Here is a 21925-nt window from a genome sequence, read left to right as displayed (position 1 = left end):
TTAGGAATTACAGAGAATACAATATAAACAAGATACTTTTAGCCTTCAGGATACTCATATTCTGTGGTGGGCACAGACAAGCCCATAGATAATTCCAATGCATGGCAGAAAGCATTAGGTGTTATAATAGAGGTATAAACACATTTCTGTGGGAACATGTAATGGCAAAAGATTAATTCTGGCTTGGAGGATGCTCTGCCCTTCTGTCATGGTTGGAAACAAATTATGGTGTCATCCACTGAGCATAACTGAAATCCATTTGCCATATGCATAAGGAATGAGTAGATTCAGAAAATAAATGAGAATCAGTTTCACTGCAGTTTTTTCATTGCAGTGTTATAGCATGTTATCCAATGGCATCTTCTAGATTTACAATCTCCTTCCTAGAAAATACTTTAATCTCTTCCCATACAGCCTGCGTTCCTTTACTATCTTTTTCCTACTGGTAGGTAGAGATGAAATAATGAGAACAATCTGAACGTATTTTAGTATCTAGCATAAAGATGACATAAAGAATTAACTTGGGATTAAAAAAAATAATAAACTGTTGCCAGTTTCATTACTCTACGGTCATGAGTTAACTTGCTGAAAACAATATTAAATCATGGTTTCCTTTGCCTCTCATATGAAAATAGCACTAATCCAAGAATTTGGACAAAAAGGGTCTCAGGCCAGCTTCTACTAACCAAAGTTATAACTTTAGGGAAATCCTTTTCCCTTTCTTGGCCTTATTTCTTTATCTTTAATGAGTTTATTGGATGATATTAGGAGGTCCCAATCTCAGATAAGTACAGGAGCTAAAGAGGTAGGTCAGTATTTGCGACATGAGAATGTGAAGCCAGGACTGTGACATCTGATTTTTTCAAGAGAATCTACAAAGCTGGATTCTTATGTGAAATTTCCATAATATAGCAGTTGGTCCAAACAGAAACAAAAGAATTTAGCCCAAAGGCTTCTTTTCTGCAGCTTCTAGACTAGATACTTTCTCAAATCTCTTGTTCTCAGACATTCTCTGATTCTATATTGTTAAGACAGTCTGATTTCCCTTTATTTAACAGTTACTAAGCTTTGAAGTTCCAGTTCCCCAGATGAATTAAAGAACATGTTTTGAGCTCTATAATATTAAATTGTCATCACAGATTAGAGGATTCAGTTTCTGCTAATCATTTTGGAGTCTTCTGATTGATTAAACAATAGTAAAATTAGGATTGAATGTTAAGTGTTCTAAATCAGGGATCCAGTTTTGAAGAAACAAAAAAGGAACAGCCATTCTTCCCTCTTCCATTTCCTCTCTACAGGCTGCTGTGAGGCAGATCAAGCCTGAAAGCAGCTGGCAAGTTTGGGCTGGCACAAATCCTCCTGCCTACATTGGGCCTGGTGCATAGTAGACCCTAAAAAATAATCCTTGAACAAGTAAATACTGCTGAATAAAGTCCACTTCTTTCATGAGTTAACATGCCAACTCATTAACATGCCCTCTCTTTCCTACTGCTTAGTGGATAAGAAAAGAAGTCTGCATAAAATGAGCCCTTTTATTATGAGCTCCCAGGACTTTAAAATTTGCCTAGTAAGGTGAAACTCCTTGCACCCCCACCGACTTCTGTCACTGAGCCTATACCTTATACACTGAGTGTTTTGAGGCGAGAGATACTATGTTACTCATGTTTGTATCAACAGAATCCAGCACAGTGTCTGACATACAGCAAGGACTCAATAAATGTCTGTTTAATCAATAACTTAATTAATTTCTGAATGAGTCAACAAATAAATTAACTAATGAACCAGAATTTCTCTCTAGGGCCTAAACATCAAGAACAAAGGAACTGAATATAACTCTGAGTTTTATTAAGATATCTAGAGAAAGACTGTGCCAGAATTGATTAGGAAGCTTTGAAGTGTAGACAGATCAGTAAATGGTGGGACCCTCTCTCACAGCACTCCCAAGTGATCGTAGGCAGTCTCCTTTTCCAGGTGTCATCTCATGATTCTGAATATTTCAAATACAGTGTTATCTTGTGGAGAATATTAATTTAAAAAGAAAGAAATCAACCTGGTTAGTTTCAGGCTACAAGTTCACACCCATCTTCTGGAGGCTGTGGTTCTACTGTCAGTGCAATCGTCATAGCCTTTGCAGTGCTGTCAGAGTTTACTGAACATGTGCCTCATTGAGTGGCCAGTCTTGGACTTAGGTACTGTTCTATCCCATAGTTCACTTCTCTGAACTTTGGTATGCTGACTAAGGTCAAATCCATACCTGCACCACTCAGGGAGAAGCCAGGAGTTCATGTTCAATTTTGTGGGAACACTTTCTTGTGCTCACCCCTCTTCTTAGTCTCCCTGACACTTTCTAGCTCTCAGCTTTTTCCTTTCCCCTCCTGTCCTCTGAGTAGAAGTCTGCAGCTTTAGTTTCTACCTCTGCCTTACACTTCCTTTGACTAGATTCCCATGGGATCCAAGTGGAGAGAGGCTACAGACAAAAAGAAAAGAGCAATAGCGAGTTTTTCTATACTCTTGGGATGCAGTTCCTTTGGTCATAGAGAAGAGTTCCCATTCAGAGTTACAGATATTTCAAAGCCACCATTGCCTTTGCCACCATTCCTTTTGCCTAGGGCTTATATAGGAAAACAAACAAATAAAAAACAAAAATGGAATTTCTCCCTCCTTCTCTGACTTGCAGCGTGCTCCTTACCACTCGTTCAATTAGATCAGAAACAGAGGGCTCTTCTTGGAGTGATTTTTGCCTGCACCTGGAGCTGGTTCACAGTTCCATATCTGGGTCTCTCTTAGAGTCTAGGTCTGAAGATACTGGAGGAAAAAGATCTGGGAATCTTATGTGTACTTCCATGCTGTTCTGAATTCTAGTTTCCTTTCCCAAACTTGTTACCATTTACTTTTCAGAAGCATCACAAAGCTGCTCCAGTCATTCCACCCAAGGTTTTTAGCTACATTCAGTGGGAAAAACATGGTGAAGAATGCTTACTCCATCTTGACTGAATGAGAATTTTCCTCATGTAATTTTATTAGATATTGTAAAAGCATATAAGGTGCTTAATGGGGTTGTCTGGTGCACCTGGCAGATGTTGTAAATTGGTGTTGTCATTTAGTTCTGTTTTGTGTCATTCTACAAAGGAATGATTGCTCTAGTAAACTGATTTGACAATCTGAAGATCAGACCTGGTATTTGGTGACACCTTTGAGACATCCTGTCATCCATCAGGTCTCATTTATGTATTTAATATATATGAATAGTGCTACTTATGTGTCAGGTGCTGAGCTAGGCACAAGGACCACCTTTGTGAATGACATAGACTCCTTGTCCTTAGGGAGTCCATGGTGTACTAGAAACCAGCCACAGGTCACCACCAGTACCACAGGAGAACAAAGCACAGCCTTAAGTCTACACTAGAGACAGATACGTAAGCAGACAATTTCTGTATAGAATATTTAGTGTATGATAAACCAGCTTAAGTGCTGTAGGAGAGCAGAGCAAAACCTTAATTCTGAACTGGAAGAGGGTCATGAACAATTTCTGAGGGGAGGTGAGTCCCAGACACACACAAATTAATAAGAAAATCTTCAGGATATTGTGGTCCAGATGTATAGAGCGAAGTGCATAGGGGCTGGGATATAAATGAGAAGAGTTTCGTATGAGGCTTCAGGAAGTTCCAAATATCTAGTATGAGTATGAGAGATCAGAGTAGAGAGTAAATCAAGGGCAGAATAAGAAATGTCTTGAAGATAAGGACAAGATATTTATGATATAATTTGGTTATCAACTGAATGGTTTTAATTGGGGACTAACAAAATCAGTTTTGTGCTTTAGAAAGACAACTCTATATCTACATTGGAGATACATAGATTTAAACAGGGAGAGATTGGAGGCAGTAAGATCTGTTAGAAGGCTGTTGCAGTAACCAAAGCAAGAAATTATAAGACATTCTAGAATAAGTAAATCATGCTACATCCATACAAGGGAACACTATACAGCCAGTGCAAGTCTAGCATCTCTAGATTAAAGGAGTGATCAGAAACTCAAAAAGGAGTCTCCTATCTGAGACCAATCCAACCAGTCAGCTGTTTATGTCAGCTCTATTTTCAAAATGTGTCCATAATCTGAACAGTTCTCACCATCTCTACTGCTCTCATCCTCATCTAAGTCACCAATATTGTTGCCTGGTCTATTGTACTGGTCACTGATTGATCTTTCTGTTTAACTTGACAAACAGTCCTTTTGATTTCATATCCCCACCAACCCATTTTTCACACCTCAATGGCCCTCTAATCCATTTGGTTGCTTAAAAGGAAAACCTGGATAAATCCTTTGTTCTTCTTTTTCCTTACTATCTCACATCCAGATCCATTAACATATTCTATCCTCCTTGCTTTCAAATTATACTGAGAATCCTACCCTGGACTAAGCCATCATCGTCTCTTAGCATTCTATTTCAATATTCTCTAAATTTTCCCACTCTCATTCTATTTTCCATTCTCAAAAGAAATTTTTTTTTAAATAAAAATAAGATCATGATATTTCCATGATAAAAACACACCAAAGCCCTGCATTATATAGCCCCTATCTAGCTGCCTTACTCATATCCTGCTCCTCTTCCCTTTACTCACTGTTTTAGCCTTTCTTTTATTCCTCCAAGAATATACTAAGCACATTTGTGCTAGCTAATGCCTCTGGCCACTTATTTCTTCCAGATATTTATATTTTGAATGTAAAGAAACAAACCAGAACATTAATAATAAAAATTGGGTCAGGCATCAAGTAACATAAATCGGTTTATTTTACCAAATGCTTTGTAAGTATAAATTCATTTAATCCTTGTATAAATCTATTTTAGTTAAAATCAAAATATTTTAAAATCACAAATAGTTAGATACTATCATTAAATCCATTTTTTTTTTTCAGACACAGATTGGTTAATGACCATGTCCAAGTCACATAGTTAGTAAGCAGCACAGCTGTGATTCTAATCTGCTGCCTGGTTCCAGAATCTGTACTCCTATACTCTATGTTCTGCTGTGCTTACAAGCAGGCATGCATTCTCTGTGACATCTTGCAGATTCATTCCTTTCAGAAGTGTGTGGAGTTAGGAAGGGGGTGGAGATAGATAAAAATCTAAGCCTGAAGAGGAGGCAGGACAATTTCCTAATTAACCAACACTTCCTTGACATCTACAAATACCGAGTCTATTGTATTAATTGCTTTTAAATGTAGATATCACACCCCCTATACTCAAAAAGCTAAGCTTGCCAGCTACTGACAGTCATCTTGATTTTCTTAGTCTCTTCATCTATATTGGAAATAGCCCCTAGCTTATTGAGTTTTATGAAATGAAAGCATTTCATGAAGTATTTATTTTGTTAGCACTCATTTCAACAGAGCCCTGTCAGCTACCTGAAAGTTATGATAGCTCAGCCATGAGCTTCTTCTTCTAATGGAAGAAAAAGGCTGGAAAGTAGGTGAAATGGTACAGGCAGAATTCAAACTTGAATGTCTCTGAATTGATAAACTACTGCATCTTGAATGCTAAAATAGTTTAAGAAGTTTCTTTAAAAATACATGCAATACAAAATGTCTTGAGAAATTAAAAAGGCTAAATTCCCATTAGTCTCTTTCAACAGGTTTTTTTAAAATTTGCAATCATTTGGAATCTTTGGGTGACAAGGGCAAATAGTCGCTAGGAAGTTCTACAAGACCCTAATGCTGTGCCAGTAGCCCGGTTGTTTCCAGGGGCTCAATAATAATGAATGATTCAACAGACTATGTGCAAACACATGTGTCCTTGGGTTTTCAATCTCTTGCCTTCTGTATACAGCTCCTTCTGTATATTCTTGGTCCCAGGTCTTATGCCGTGCCAGCAGATACTATTTGAGGAAACAGAAACCTAGCACTTTCTGGGAAAGATTCAATCTTTTTTTATTTTTTTAATTAAAAATTATTACAGTGACATTGATCAACAAAATCAAATAAGTTTCAAATGTATCATTCAAGTCATATATATATATATATATTCCATAGATATGAAGAGATATATATATATATATATATATATATATATATATATATATATATATACACCGCATTGTGTGTTCACCATCCAGAGTTAGATTTCCTTCTATCACCAAATATTTAACCCATTTTACCCCATCAAGATTCAATCTTGTGTCTACAGCCATGCCGCCCTGAACAAACCCCATCCTGTCCGATCTTAGAAGCTAAGCAGGGTTAGTACTTGGATGGGAGACCACCTAGGAAGACCAGGTGCTGTAGGTGTAAAAAATAAAAAAATAAAAATTAAAAATTATAACCTGACTAGTTCCTTGCAATCTGTGAGGTCAACCGAGGGTTGACTTGCCTTAAAAAAAAGATTCAATCTTATTACCCGGTTTTCCTAACTTTATTTCTTAATCAGAATATTTTTAAAAGGTGATACAGCATACTGTTCAGGGAGTGCATATTTCCAGTGAAAAGCAATACCATATAGCAAAAAGCGCACTAATCTCGGTGTTAGAAATTCTTGTCTACTGATTTTTACTATCTGTGTATCCTTGACAAATCTACTTAACTTCTCTTTACCTCAGTTTTTTTATCTCTACAGTTCTGGTATAGTGTTGATGTACATCACTGATACACACAAAAATTATTTTGAAAAGTGCCAAACAAATGCAAATTTTCATTCTTGCCCTCATTCAATTCAACAAACAGTACAGTAACCATGCTCTGAGCAATGTGATTTGATTTGCAAATGAATAAGGCTCAATTTTGCCTTTGTGCCAGTTACAGACAAAGCGGAAAGAAAAATAAGGAAGAGAATATGAAAGATGACTGCCAGAGAGCTCATCACATCAGATGAGACCTTTGACTTGTTTTTATTCTCCAAAGTCTTGACCACAACACATACTGACTAAAGTTTATTATGATTTACAGTTCGATATAGTTACTATTTATGAAGCATTTGCCATGTTCCAGGCTCTGTGCGAGGTACTTATGACTTTCCTATAACATTTAATTTTTACATCACCCTTGCAAGATAAAGGTCACCATTTAACAGATGATTAAACATAATCTTAGAGAATGTAATTTCTCCAAGAAATTACAAGTCACAGAACTAGAAAGATGTAAAGCAGGAATTTAAACCCAGATCTCCCTATTCTGCTCATAAGAGGAAAAAATTAAAAAATGAGGATCAAACTACCTCCTGTTTAATAGTCACAAAGGCACCTATTGCTGAATCCTGATAGTGAGTTTGGAGGATGAGTTGCAACACATGGTTTAGACTCAAGGTCAAGTACCTAAGATGACCTCAAAGATTATCACAGCCTGGTCAGTTTTCTGGAAATAGAATCAATCAGATGAGTAACTGCCTTTATTTAGGGAGTTAAATGGAAGAAGGTAGAGAATTGACTGACATGGGAACTGAATGTTTTAAATTCTCCTTCTCCTAAGTATGGCCACATTTCTATAGGATGGTGGACAGGGTGTGTGAGAAAGATATAGAGAAAGTGATAGGGAGTTTGGAAGGGCAAGATTAATTTTAGTATCTGTAATCATGGTGGTCTTTGTGAAAGAAGTGCTCTTGGAGCCTTTGAAAATAGACAGGATTAGTGTTAGTAGGGTCAGGAAGGAAAAGAAAATAGAGAGATAATCTAGTTAGAGGGGACAATTCTTTAATTCATTCAACAAATAGTTATTAAGGACCCGCTATGTGCCAGGCTCTGTTCGAGGCACTGAGTAGTGAACAAAACAAAATCCCTGTCCTCACTGAGTTTACATTTTAGTGAGTGGATGAGACAGATAATAAACAGGACAAATATATAAAATATATAGTATTTTAGATGGTGATAAGGAGAAAAATATTGTTGGAAAAGGAGATAGGAAGTGTGTGAGAGGAGTGGGGTGGAGATGCTGTGCAGACAAGATGTCCAGAGGAAGTCTCACAGAGAGGACAATATCTGAGTAAAGACCTGAATTGGAGAGGGAACAGGCTCTGCACATCTCTCAGGCAGATCACTCCAGGTGAAGGAACAACAAATACAAGGTCTGGGAGGCACAAGAACACCTGGTATGTGTGAAGATCAGGGAGGAGGTCAGTATGGTTAGAGAGAAACAATTTAAATGGAGAGTATTAGGAATGGAGTCAGAGGGGTAATAGCAGAGCACCATGAGGCAGATCCCTATATGGTGGTCATTGGCTTGTACGTTCAGTAATAACGGAGCCATGGGAAAGTTTGATCCAAGGAGTATCATGATCTGACATATTTTAAGGGAATTTTTCTGGTTATTGTTTTCAAAATTAGCTGGAGTAGAAGGATGGACAAAGGTAGGAAGGAGACCAGATAAAAGACTATTGCTGTAATCCAGACAGAGGTGATAACATCTTGAACCTGGTCAAAGTAGATTGGAGTAGTTTAATTCTGGATATATTTTGAATATAGATCAAATAAGAGTTGAGAAGTTATGAAGGAAAGAGAGGAGTCAAAAATGTCTCCAAAATATTTGACTTAGCACCTAGAGGAATGAAGTTCCAGTGGTATGAGGTGAAATATGGAAGTATGAATAGAGTCTGTGTAGAGAAGGAAATTGTAAGATTTGGATGGGAAGTAGCCTGGGACCAGTGTCTAATCCTGAGATGGAAACAGGATTCTCTATCTTATATTTATGTCAGAATGAACCACACTAGTTTTCCTAGAGAGCCTCTTTGCTTAGGAAAACAAAGTGTCAGCATTTGGGCCTACAATCAAAAAGGGGATAATATAACTCTACAGTTTGAAAAGGCATCAAGAACCATGCTATCTTTTGAAAGTTCCTTTTTGTCCCTCTTAAAGAAAACTTTTCCCCAAATATTAGACTTTCTCTTCACCTCAGGTGTTCCTTTCACCTTATTACCATATTCTTCCTTTATGTCTCAGTCCTCTCCATTCTTCAGTCACTGGGCCTTGTAGTAGATTCCACCTCCTAAACATTTCTGTCCATATCCATGGCTTCTAACCTAGGCAAGGCCATTTTCAGTTATCACTGAGACTGTTGCATTGCCTATTAATGCAACAGGCAATGGTCTTCCTGACTCTACATCTACAGCCCTTTAAATCTTTCTCCACAGGTGTAGCCAGATTGGTCTTTTCAAAAAAGAAGTCTAATTAGGTTCCTTCCTAGTTTAAACACTACAAAGGATCTCCATCCTTTTATAATAAAGTACAGCAAACTTAAAGTGGCTTAATCAGACTTATCTTCCTCACCTACTTCCGTTCTCTCCATTCTGCTACCTCCAGCTCTGTGTTCTGGCCATTCTAAGTTTCTTAAAATTTCCCCAATATAGCACACTCTGTCTCATCTACGAATTTTCAAACATGCCTGGAACACTCTTCTCCCCTATTCTTTATCTAGCTGATAGTCAACCATAATACTCAGCTTTAGTGAGCTTCTGGATCTGATGTCCCTCCCAATTCAGTCCTGCCTCAGCACTTGTCAAGCCAGAATGAGTGTTTGCTCTCCAGACACTAAGTAAAGAGAGCAAGAATCATGTCTACCTTGTTCGACATTTGTCCCCAACTCCCAGCAAAGTTCTGAGCAGTCAGAAGGAATAGGCACTCACTTCATCTTTGTTGAATGAGTAGCATATACCAAATGAAACTTTCCCAAGAACCCTTCATTGGAAAGGATCTCTCTTATTTTACACCACATATATTACACCACATATATTACAAATTTATCACGTTATATCTTTCACTTTAATTACGTAATCTATCTCTGTTATTGAACAATTTTCTTCTTAAGGGTAGAATTCACGTCCAATTCATCTTTGTATTTTTTCCCTAGATCATCTACTATGCAGATATATGTATACTCAGACTCCAATAAATGTTTATTGAATTAATGAGTTAATGGAGCTTAAATGTTATATTGATTTCAAAATTTCCTAATAGGCCAGTTTATGAAGGGCATATGTTTTGATGTTGGTGGATGACAAATCTAAATAGATAAGCTGAGGCAAGATAGTGGAGGATCTAGTTTGCTTAGCTAAGAGCACTTAATAGTTTGAAAACTGGAGATTTGAAGATTTCTAAACCACAAAGGTATATTATCACAGCTGTGTACAAGGGATATTAATCTATCCTTAAGATAACTTTTATGGTAGAGAAATACAGTTCTATCCTGCGTCCATCCCCAGAGTTTGACAATGGGTAAGCGAATCTTAGTACTGTTGGGGATTCAGGGTTTTGAAAAAAAAAAACAACTGGAAATAGAAGACAGTTATTAGATGTACTATGTTGGCACCTGTGTCTTAGTATTGACTCTGGTTGCAACTCTGATAAATTGCTCCACTGCATTCTCTAATTATTCAGAACCTATGGATATAACTATAATAGAATTAAATCTCAAAGTTAATTCCTAATTTGTTTTCCAACAGGTTCCCTGACTCTGAGAACACATCATGTTCAAGATTCCAAAATGGGATTTGTGATCAATGCGATCTATTCCATGGCCTATGGGCTCCACAACATGCAGATGTCCCTCTGCCCAGGCTATAAGGGCCTCTGCGATGCAATGAAACCTATCGATGGACGGAAACTTTTGGACTCCCTGATGAAAACCAACTTTACTGGGGTTTCTGGAGATATGATCCTATTCGATGAGAATGGAGACTCTCCAGGAAGGTACTGCTATAATTCTCCTCTAGACAATAAGGCCTGAACAATAGCTGTCTCTGATCCTGAGGTGCCTGTTTCTCTCTTTTGTGGTTATCTAGGCATCCTGGCCATATTCAGCTAGCTCTGAAATCACAAAGCGAGCAAAGGCAGAGAGGGAAAGTTCTATTTCCTGTAGCCAGGGAAAATTATTGATGCTGATGTCCAAAATATGGTCTTGGAATCATCCCTACATTTCTGATATCTAAACTTAAAGGCAGGAGACTCACATCATAGATCATCAAAACCCAGCTCTGTGGTTTCTCTTTATATGTTTGCCATGTTATTCCATATACTCTGATCTTTTCTTGGGTTATACAACTATGCTGAGACAGAAACAATTCAATTTCTGGTAATCCGAAAACAGGGAGGACGTGTTGTTATATTGTTTGCTGTACATACAGTGAGTTATAAGTCATATTTAATTTTATTTTATTATCCTCCAACTGGAGCATTTTCTCCCTTCTCAAGGACTAAATTGCTTTTTTCTCTGAAATTTCGCTTTTCATTATTTATAGAGAGGAGCCTGAGAAATATGAACTTACTCAAATTATAGGTCAGCCTCCAGAGAAAGTCATTAGGTACCTAGAACTTATCAGAATTCACATCTATTTCATACTTCAAATTCTTAAGTGACTCTATACATGAGACTTTTAATCTATTAGAGATAAAGACATTGAGATGATATTCTGAGTTGTAGTGGGGCTGGGTCTTCACTCTTTCTACTTCAGAGCAATAAGGGTCCTTTGGTCTCCCACTATAAAACCCGAATCGCTTATATTTTACATCTGTGCTTGGAGAGGGTGGCTGTACTCTCTGTTTGCAGCTGACCATGCCAAAAGAAGTTTCATAAGCCCCTCCATGTCTCACACTTACGTGTCTATACATTGTACCAGCCACCTTGGTTTAGCTTGTTTCCATATTTGTAAGGTGAGGTGGAGTTTGTGCCTAACGAAGCAAGCTATTGCCATCTTACAAGCTGGACTTCTAAGTGACAGCTACTTTCAAGCCACACAGACAAGAGGAAATCTGAATATTTTCACTGTTCTAGAGACATGAAGAATATTGCTCCAGGTAGGCTGTTTGCCAAGATAAGCTGATTTTTCATGAGTCGTTTTCTAATTTTTGGCTATTCAGTATATCCATTGTGGCAGGCAGGTGGTGGAGGGTAGAGATACAAGCACTTTCCCATAGTCAAAGAAAACTTGGCATTTGTTGAAAGGCTTCTTAGGGCAAGTGGACCAATGAGCTCAGTCTTTGGGCTTAGGTCAAGGCCTATGCTCTAATATCTATCTACACGTGGATTTGTCATTCCCGTATGCATTCCTAGAGCACTGACATCAGCTTGGGACGAGTTCACAGACTTTGATGACTGCAGTTTTACCAATTCAAAGAGTTTTTATGTCATGTACCCAAGCCAGTTCTATAAACCAGATAGTGAAGAAATGTCTCAGATGGCTCAGCTCTATTCCAATGGGAAACCTTAATGAATCAGATAGAACATCACTGTCTCATTCATAAGCCTCTAAATATGCAGTAATAGGGTACATTTATGACCTTGACTCTTAACCTTTTTTGGAATATGAATCTCTTTAAGACTCAGATGAAATTTATGGATATTCTCTCACTGACAATATACATTAAATTTTGCAAATGATTTATGGGTATTCACAGCTGTTTAAAGACTTTTCATGTATTACTAAGGCTGGGTATTATATTAAGCCATGAATAAATGATCAGAATTGACCTCTGAGGACATGAGCCAGATTCAGGCAAAGGTGGTTTGCAACTTTTTGTTTTTCTAATTAGTCCAGTTATATTTACAAAATAAATATAACTAATATTTATTGAGGATGTATTCTCAGCCAAACACTAAATTTAGTCCTCTACATTTTAATTCTATGAGGTAAGTAATATTATTTTATTTTTCAGCTAAAAGCTTACAAACTAAGGCTTACAAAGATCAAATGACTTGCCGAAAGACACAGTCTAAAGAATGATAGTCAAGATACAAATGAGGCTCCTGGGCTTCAGCTCCTAAGCATATCCAACAGCCTGCCAATTAATCAGCCAGGATTGCAATCAAGAAGCTGCTCTGTTCTGAGAAATGTATTTCTAGATATTATGTTGTTATTTCTATGGAGTAAAAGTTATGGCTCTGGTGGATTAAAGACATTCCAAAGTGGGCAATGAACCAGAGGAGTCAGGGGTAATCCAGTGTTCCCTTAAAATGCCAGAGTTGCAGAGGAAGAGCCTAAACAAAAGAAGCTGGGAGAGGTGACAGCTCACTCAGGCACATACACCTGTGGATTGTTAGAGAGTAAAGTATAATCATGTTTTTAATCCTTACATCTAATTAGACTACTATCAGTCTACAGTTCTTTAATGAAAACCTTGGTGCCAAATGTGTCACAGAATTCAGAATTTTTGAATATACAAAAGGCGATAAAGTCATTTAATACCCCCAGCAGGCTGTGGAGTAGCACTTCTTATTCAACACATTAATATTTCTGCAGCAAAACATATGAATATTCACACAAAGTGTGATAAATAGATTATACATAGCCTCATCTCAGTGTGGATCAAGGTCTGTCACTAGATAAGTTCAGACTAGGCCATGTTTCTCTGCTAAGTGAGTTATGAAAAACTCATTTATGGTTTTTAGAGTGCTAAGGATTTCAGACTTATAGATAAGAAATATGAATCTTTACTATTTACCACCAATGGTATAGATCACAAATCAGCAAACTATGGCTTATGGGCCAAATCGAGTCTGTTGTCTTTGTAAATAGGTTTTATTGGATCACACTGACCTTCATTTACTTAGATACTGTCCATGGCTGCTTTCACATGACACTAGCAATGTGTAGTTTCAACAGATGGTCTCACAAAGCCTAAAGTATTGACTGTCTGTCCCTTTACAGCAAAAGTTTTCTGATCCCTGGTATAGAGATTTCACTGAAAAGTCAGATTTCAGAAGCCTTGCCGTTGCCTGGGGCTGACCAGAAGTGGAAAGGGGGAACATGGAGCATCAACATCAGACCGAGTACAACTGACTATTTAAAGCAAAAATTTTAACATTATGTTGTGGGGCTTATAATCATGTGGATATAAAATAGTTGACACCATGAAGGAATGGCGTATAGAATTATACAAGGGTAAGGTTCTGATATTTTACGTTAAGTGACACAATATTTAATTTACATGGAGAATAAGATAAATTAAGAGCACATTATGATCTCTTAAGCAACCACTAAATTTTTAATACAAGAAGAATACTTAAAAAGCCAATAGATGAATGCTAAAAAGAAATTATTAACCCAAAAGAAGACAGGAAACGAGGAACAGGTGGACAAAAATAGATGTGACAAATATAAAACAAGGCTAGAACAGTTGAAATTTACAGATACTCAGCTGGTTTGCACATGGATTCTTAATATGTGGTTCTGTCTATAGAAGGATTTTAGAGATGATCTGTTTCAACTTGCTAACTTTCCTGGAGAGAAAAATGAGTTTCAGAGAAAGGAAGAGGCATATTCAAGGTTACATAATCTATTAGCAATAGAATAAATACACTATATAAATCTCAGGCGTAATCATTAGATAAGAACTTAACTTATATATTTTTTCATTTTCTTTATATTACATTTGAAATTCTCTCTCTCTCTCTCTCTCTCTCTCTCTCTCTCTCTCTATATATATATATATATATATATATATATAACTGTAGAAAAGGGTTTCATTATTAGTTACCATCGAAGTTTTGGGGTTAAACCAACTCTGTGATCTGTCTCTCTTTAATCTGTAATTATCCAACCCTAAAGGCATAAACCATTATAATTGTTTTGTTGCATGAACAGTGCTGAAAGTGTCTATTATGTTGACCAACAGATAATTTATAACATATTTAAGAATTAAACTTTTTTAAAGCACCTTAGCATCAGAATTATAGACAGAGAGGACCTTAGGAGACATACAAATCCAATATTCTCCACAGTCCCCTCCACCAAATGATGTTTAAGTTCTCGTGAAAACAGTCTTGCTTCAGCCCCTTAGGCAAGGAGAACCTCACTACTTCTGAGGAAGCCTGCTCTAATTTTCTGAAAGTTATAACCACTTAGAAAGTTCTTTATTTCTGTCAACTGAAAGCTGCCTTCCTCTAGTTTCTTTTTGTGCTTTAATAGAACATTTTTTCCCTTCGGGTTAAAATATATTTTGGATGTTATTTTTAAACAATATATAAAATTCATTAAAAAAAATTTTTCAGGCTATTTCAACACAAATTTGTGTCTAGTTAAGGAAAAGATGGGGAGGCAGAGAGTTTTCATGTTTATCAAAAATTAGATCCTTCCACTTTTTACCATTTCTCCTATATTAAACAACAAAAATAGAGGCATAGATATAGTGATAAGAGTCTTAAAATGTAGAGTTGTTCAGATTATTTCTGCAATATTTAGACAATGGAAAATTGATCTCTTAGCTCTATCTAGATCTGAAGCATTTGGAATGGTCTAATGGAGAAGAACAAAGCAGACTTCAAGTCTAAAGGCTTAGGTTAGGTATTGGCTCTGCCACTTGCATCCTCCGCTATCTGATCATACGCATTAACCTCACTGAGCTTCAGTTCCATTATGTGTAAAATTAACAGTTTGGACTAGACCTTGTCAGAGTTAAGAATTGATAGAAATGGGAATGATGGCTCATTTTGGGATGAGCAATGAAACTCTCATATCTCTTCAAATCAGTAGCAACAAAGAAAGAAGCTTCCTGAAATCAACTTTTCTTTCTTCCTCCAGCCCAGAATGTTCAAAGGTTATTTTCTCACAGAGTCCCTTTTTGAAGACCTAGAAGCCTATGTATTTGAAATAGTCAGTGTCATAATATATGAGTTCTTTTTACCTCAGTGTTCTGTGTTCTAATTTCTCAACTTATTGTATACTTAGTAACCATAGATAACTGTGATAGAGTGGAAAGGTATAGGACTCACTTTTGATCCAATAGATTGGTGTGTTTGGTTTAGAAGTGAAAATTAGACAGTTATCAAAACCAGTACCAACTACAAATAGGATACTGCAGGATAATCCTTAAGCCACTGAACAGCTAACAAAACTTAAGAGTTAACATTCTGAAAAAGACACTACAGTAAAAAAAAAATAAAAATGTTATTGAGAGTGAAAACAGAATGGTATCATTTTACACTGTAAGTCCTAACAGACTGATGTCAGGTTTGTTCTTAGCATTTCTGTACTGAGTATTGATCTGACTGTATAGTAATCTGGTCACTTAAACCCAAAAGCTAGAAAGTTTTCCATCCATGTCAATTTCCACATAGTTAAATTTGCTGAGCATAGAAGGTTGCAGAAGGCATTCATGAGTCTATCTGCCAATCCTATAAGTACTGAGAGGTAAAATTATAGGGTACTATATGAAAACATTATATACTTAATACATACCTAAAGATATGTCTACAGGATTTGTGCTCGGATTGGAAACTTATTTCAGAAATGTTTTTCTGGAAATATTCTTACATGTAAGAAAAATTTTCTAAATACACACATTAATGTTCCCCCTTTACATCTTATCCCCATATTCAAAAAGAAAATAACAGCTAAAAAAGGTTGAGAACTCATGAGGTACTACTATCTCCATGCATTTTACATTGCATGAGGTGCTTAAGAAGCTATTTTCATACTTATTTTAAATATCCCTCCTGAAAGTGTCTTTATACAATGAATTTAGCCATTGTTAAAGGGTAAAATAAAAAGGTAAAATCAGACTCTATCCAAATTACCCCCATATTCCCTAAAGCTGAAAACAAGATTAAAGATTTATCAAATTTATCACTTGGTTAGAAAAGAAAGATTTTATTTTACCTGGATGGAGATGAAAACATTTCTATCATTTTAAAAGCCTAACAGTACTTGTTTAAACTCCTTGAAGTTATTTCCAAACTGTCTTTCATTCTGCTAAGGTCAAATCACCCTCTCACATGGGATTATTTTCTATTTCAGGTGTAAGCTTGAATTTTTTTTTAATGGTTTCTGAAGAGAAAGTGAAACAGACAAGTTTTTTGTTATTCTTACTGCACCATCATGGAAAATTCCAGTGTCGCTAATATGACAGTAGAGAGATTGTTTGGGAATAAAATCTATTGCTTTTTCATAGCTGAAATTTTATATCCATAGCTGAATAATTATTATATTCTTGTTCCTAAGGTATGAAATAATGAATTTCAAGGAAATGGGGAAAGATTATTTTGATTATATCAATGTTGGAAGCTGGGACAATGGAGAATTAAAAATGGATGATGATGAAGTATGGTCCAAGAAAAGCACCATCATCAGATCTGTGTGCAGTGAACCATGTGAGAAAGGCCAGATAAAGGTAAAATGGAGTCTGAGTTTCTTTCATTTTTTTCTGTAAATTCGAAAGTTTTCATTATCTTTGGCTGTTGTTTAAAATTTTAGATACTTGCTTTAGCTTTTATATTATAAGCTTCTAATATCAGAACTTGTGTTTTTTACTTTTTTCTCATAATTATAATACCTAATATGACGAACAATGGTCTTAGTGCTTAGACTGATTAAACCAGTTAATGAATTATGTTTGCCCACACCCTTTCTACTCAATTAAGCCTTTAAAGACATGCTTCCTGGGAATAAATAGCTCACAGTTAGAAATCACATTAATTTATAACTAACTTAACAAATATTTATCAAACTCCTACTAATGTAATTGTTTATATCAGTGGGAAAAAATAAGTAAGACACTTTTACTCTCAGAAGATTTATAGTCTCAATGAGGAAAATATCATGGGCACAGTAAAGTAACATCATATAAAATGCGATGACTTCATTAAGAAAGGGAAAAGAGAATTATATACATTCATACAAAAGAGGGGGAGAGATTGCTTCTGAATAAAACGTCAGTCTTTGGACCATGAACAATGGATGTGGTTTCAGAGAGAAACCACAGAGGGAAAATTATCACTTATTGTTCCTGCGAAAGAACAGTAACTGAAAAGGTACAGAAGTGGTCAGTTAAAGACTGTTCTGGAATAATAGTGAATAATCTGGGGTGTATTGCTCTAAATATTTATTATAAAAGAGAAAGCTGAAATGGTAATTAAAGCCATATTTGTGGAAAGTTTTGCATGTCATACTAGGTTGAACTTAATTTTTTTGACCAGCAATCTGAGAATAATTTTGACCAAGATGTTGACATAAACTGGATTATAGTAGGTGAAGATTTATGAGTAGAGTTATGAAACATAAATAATGAAATAAAAAACAAGTCAGAAGGACACTATGGCGACAGTGGTCCTGAATTGTAGAAGAAACCATGAGAATGGAAGGGGGACAGGGGAGATGTTTGAGAGAAACATTATAGAGGTAGACTCAACCAGCACTGTCTACGAACTGGATGTAGGATTAGAGAACAGAAAGAAGTGCAAGACCATCAATTGCAATTCTAAGCCTTAGTAACTAGAAACTATCATTTTCAGGAACAGAAAAATCAGAAGGTTTTAGAGAAAAGACAATGGGTTAGTTTGGGGGCCTATTGGTTTTGAGATATCTAGCCAGTGATGGAAAATACTGATCTATAACAATGAGAAATAAGGCTGAAGAGAGAGATTTAGGAATTAACTGAATAGAGCTACAGTTGAAGCTGTTAGAGTAGATAAGATCACTGAATCTGAAAGTATAAAGAGAAAATATGTGGACCATGAAGAAGATTTGCAAGGAAGAAGATAAGGTAGAGGGTGAAGGAAGATGAAGATATAATAAAAAATTAAAAAGAGGTCAGCTATTGAGGTACAGTGCCCTAGAGGAATAATATTAAATTAATTTATTAATCAAATAGTTATTAAAGTACTACAGGACCACATTTCAGATAGTATATACACATGGAGCTGTTGGCCTCAGTCTTTTTAATCAACCTCACCTTCACTCTGTTGAGAACACATTTGAGGGGTTCGTTCATGGACAATTAAAAAGGAAACTGAAAATTTCCAGTATCAATTATAAAGTCTTCAAAGGGTAGTTCTGAAGATTCGGTAAGCATAAGACCAAATGGAAGACTGACAAAGTAAATGAAGATAAATATAAATTTATAAATACAAAATAACCCAATGGCTTATGGGATATCCGAAAATTTTTGCACATTTTGTTACAGTTTACAGCAAGGGTTGGTAAGCTATGGCGCATAGGCCAAATCCAACCTGCTGCCCGTCTCTGTATATAAATTTTTATTGAAATACAACCATACTCATTTGTTTATGTATTTTCTATGTATGCTTTGATACTATAGTAAACAGAGCTGAATAATTGAATTGAAATATAGACTGTATGGCCTACAAAGCATAAAATATTTACCGTATGGTCCTTTGCAGAAGATTTGCTGAACTTTAATATATATAACAGTCTGCATCTTGGCCAAGCACCTTGCAATTGAATACTTCATGCAAAATTCTTTATGGACTCACTCAAAATATCGATTGTTCACGATTTCCAGTTCTTCCTATAGAAATATTATCCTGTTAATTACCACATGAATCTGTAATTTCAAATTGCTGAATGACGAATTTAAGAGACTTCTTTACAGTATGCACTGATCTACATCATTTTATATAGAAGACTTGAGAGCATCCATGGATTTTGGTATCCATAGGGAGTCCTGGGACCAATTCCTGAAGATACCAAGGGACAAAAGTTATATGTGGATTACAAGAGTCAAAAGTTATATGTGGATTTTTGGACTGCATGGGGGTCAGCACCCTGTATATACTTTTCTACCTTATTCTACTAGGAATAACTTACACAAGAGAAGAATTTGATGCTCTATAATATTTTAAATACTAGTTAATTTGTAATATTGTTTAGTCTTCCTTTAATCCCAAATTGTCTTCCTAACCAGATCTCAGTTAACTCTATTAAATATACAATTGATAACATTTTCTTAATATGGTTTAAGGTTGTCACTGAGCAACTTCATTAATGATATCAACATCTTAGGGCATTGTTCAGATTTATTAACTTGAAGTCCATGAAAGGACATTAGTCTGGCAAAGGTTCAAATATATCCCATATTATTATTCAAAAAGAAAACACCACTATTTCCAGGGTGTTCAAAAAGAATGGGAAATACTGTGAAAGAGAATTTTTACCACCTCTTCTAGTCAAAAAGAACATGAAATAGAACATATATAATAAGCCAAGAAAAAGGTAAAACAGCAGTCTTAAATGACCAGAAGATATAAGTTGTCCTACTGATTTTTTTTTTTAAAAAAAATGTAATATTTGAATTAATCTTGGAAAAAGGCAAAAACTTATTTTGGTAAAAAACTGAAATTCATAAACCGATATGAATTGAACTACAGAAAGTCAGTATATTTCCAAAAGAAAAAAATTAACTGTTTTTGTTTGCCAGGCCCTGCTAAGAGAATCCTTAAGTGTTTGAAACGTATCTGCTTGTATTTCTAGTGATTGTCCAATGATAGATTTTCCAAGTGTGGCTGAATTTCCCCCCAAAATGAAATTCATTTCTCTATATGAATATTTATACATATACTACTATCAAAACAGTTAATGTTTTTAGTGTTCTACAACTTACAAGTCACTGTGGTATTTTATTTAATCCTCTGGAAACCCTATAAAAGTAGGCATTATTTAAAAAGCAGTTGTCTTGGTTTGAAGAAACAAAATCAGCTGGAGGATTGTTCAAGGCCGCACAACTATTTAGTGGATGTCAGTAAGACTAGAACTCTGGTGCCTTTTGATTCCCAGGCCAGTACTCTTTCCTCTACCTCTTTCAGAATATCATGAAGTATATCTTTGTATAGACCAATAAAGCTCAGTGTTCATGAACATGAGCCTTGAAGGCCAGCAGGCACTGCTTGATCCCTCACTTACCCTTACATGTTGGGTGAGCTCACTATGCCTCCATTTTCTACCCCACCCCACCCCAGACGAATAAAACCAGCTACCTTACACAGAGCTGTTCAATGTTTTAATGGGATAACAGCATATGGCATGCACTAAATAGCCAGTAAATGGTAAATATTGTTATGAAGAACACTTAGGCTTGATTAAGCAGGTCTAATTAGTAAATTTGCCTCACTTATCTGGTTATGTTTGGAAAAGAACATTTCAGGCCCTTTTGTCACCATTCTCTACTTGTGCTATTGCAGTAGAGCTAGCACAAGGGACAGTACAAAATATAAGAAAGAGTTACCACCTTACAATTGTATTTGGCTATATCTAGACATTGTTATTATCAACGGTCATTAATAGAATCAGTATCTAAGACAAGGAATATAAAGTGTGATCATTGTTGTGTCTGGTTATTGCTGGTTATTAATCACAGTTTAAATTATTTATAGAAATGTTTAATGAATGCTATCTCTATTCCACAGAGGCTATTCATGTACTAGTGGTAGGGGGGAAATAGCCATTTCTAAAGAATAACATTTGGGACTCTCTCAATTGTTAAATTATTTCAATTATTTTCCATTGCCTTAAAAAAAAAATCAAACAGTTAAAGAGGTTAAAGAGGTATATAATAGTCTCAATGACCTTATCCATCTTCAATGCAAGCAAATCAAAGCTACTAGAATAGAAAGGAATGGGCCAAATTATTGAACCAGATTTTTAGTAGAAACAGAAACCAAAAGATGACCTCCAGAAAAAACTTCAACTTCTGCCTCTTGATCAATGCAAATTCCTAATTACTTTTTATCAATATGGCTATATATTTGAACTTTACCAGATATACAATGTTTTTTGCTAACAATTTTTCATAGGTGAAGGGAAGCCAAGATAAATCAGAGACCAAACATTCTTAATTTGAGAAAAAGAGAGGCACAGATTTAGGAAAATTCAGTTACATATGTACTTATGTAGATATATGTGTATATATGAGCACAAACACAGGCACTTAATTAAATACAGATATCTAAAGCTAATTATCCAAAGACTTGCATTTAATTTAATTCTTGACCCTATCACCAACCAATTTTATGATGTTGAATCGGTCACTTAAACTCAGCCTGTTTCTTTAATTCTAGAAATATTAATAAATATTGATATTCTATAAATATTAATATTTATCTTGCCTATCTGATAATATTTAAAATAATTTATGTGAAAGTCTTTTCTGCTTTGCAAAGCAGTACATTTGCATAAAAGATAGCTAAATTTTTATCTATGCAAAAAATTAATGAAAATTTTAA

The 21925-nt window shown here is 35.7% G+C and overlaps 1 protein-coding gene across 2 annotated transcripts in view; it reads left to right on the top strand.

Annotated features, from left to right (window-relative positions):
• Positions 1-21925, top strand: part of GRM5 (glutamate metabotropic receptor 5) — a 400870-nt gene that overhangs the window by 308269 nt on the left and 70676 nt on the right. For both annotated transcript variants that reach the window (XM_039848324.1, XM_039848325.1), the window contains 2 exons: positions 10419-10665; positions 16911-17079. In XM_039848324.1, coding sequence (XP_039704258.1) covers positions 10419-10665; positions 16911-17079 — 416 coding nt within the window. The remainder of the gene's footprint in view (positions 1-10418; positions 10666-16910; positions 17080-21925) is intronic.

The sequence above is a fragment of the Pteropus medius genome, unplaced genomic scaffold, assembly GCF_902729225.1.
Source record: "Pteropus medius unplaced genomic scaffold, Ma_sr-lr_union100, whole genome shotgun sequence".
NCBI lineage: Eukaryota > Metazoa > Chordata > Mammalia > Chiroptera > Pteropodidae > Pteropus > Pteropus medius.
Note: the sequence above shows the minus strand (reverse complement) of the source record. Positions and strands in the feature narration are given on the sequence as shown.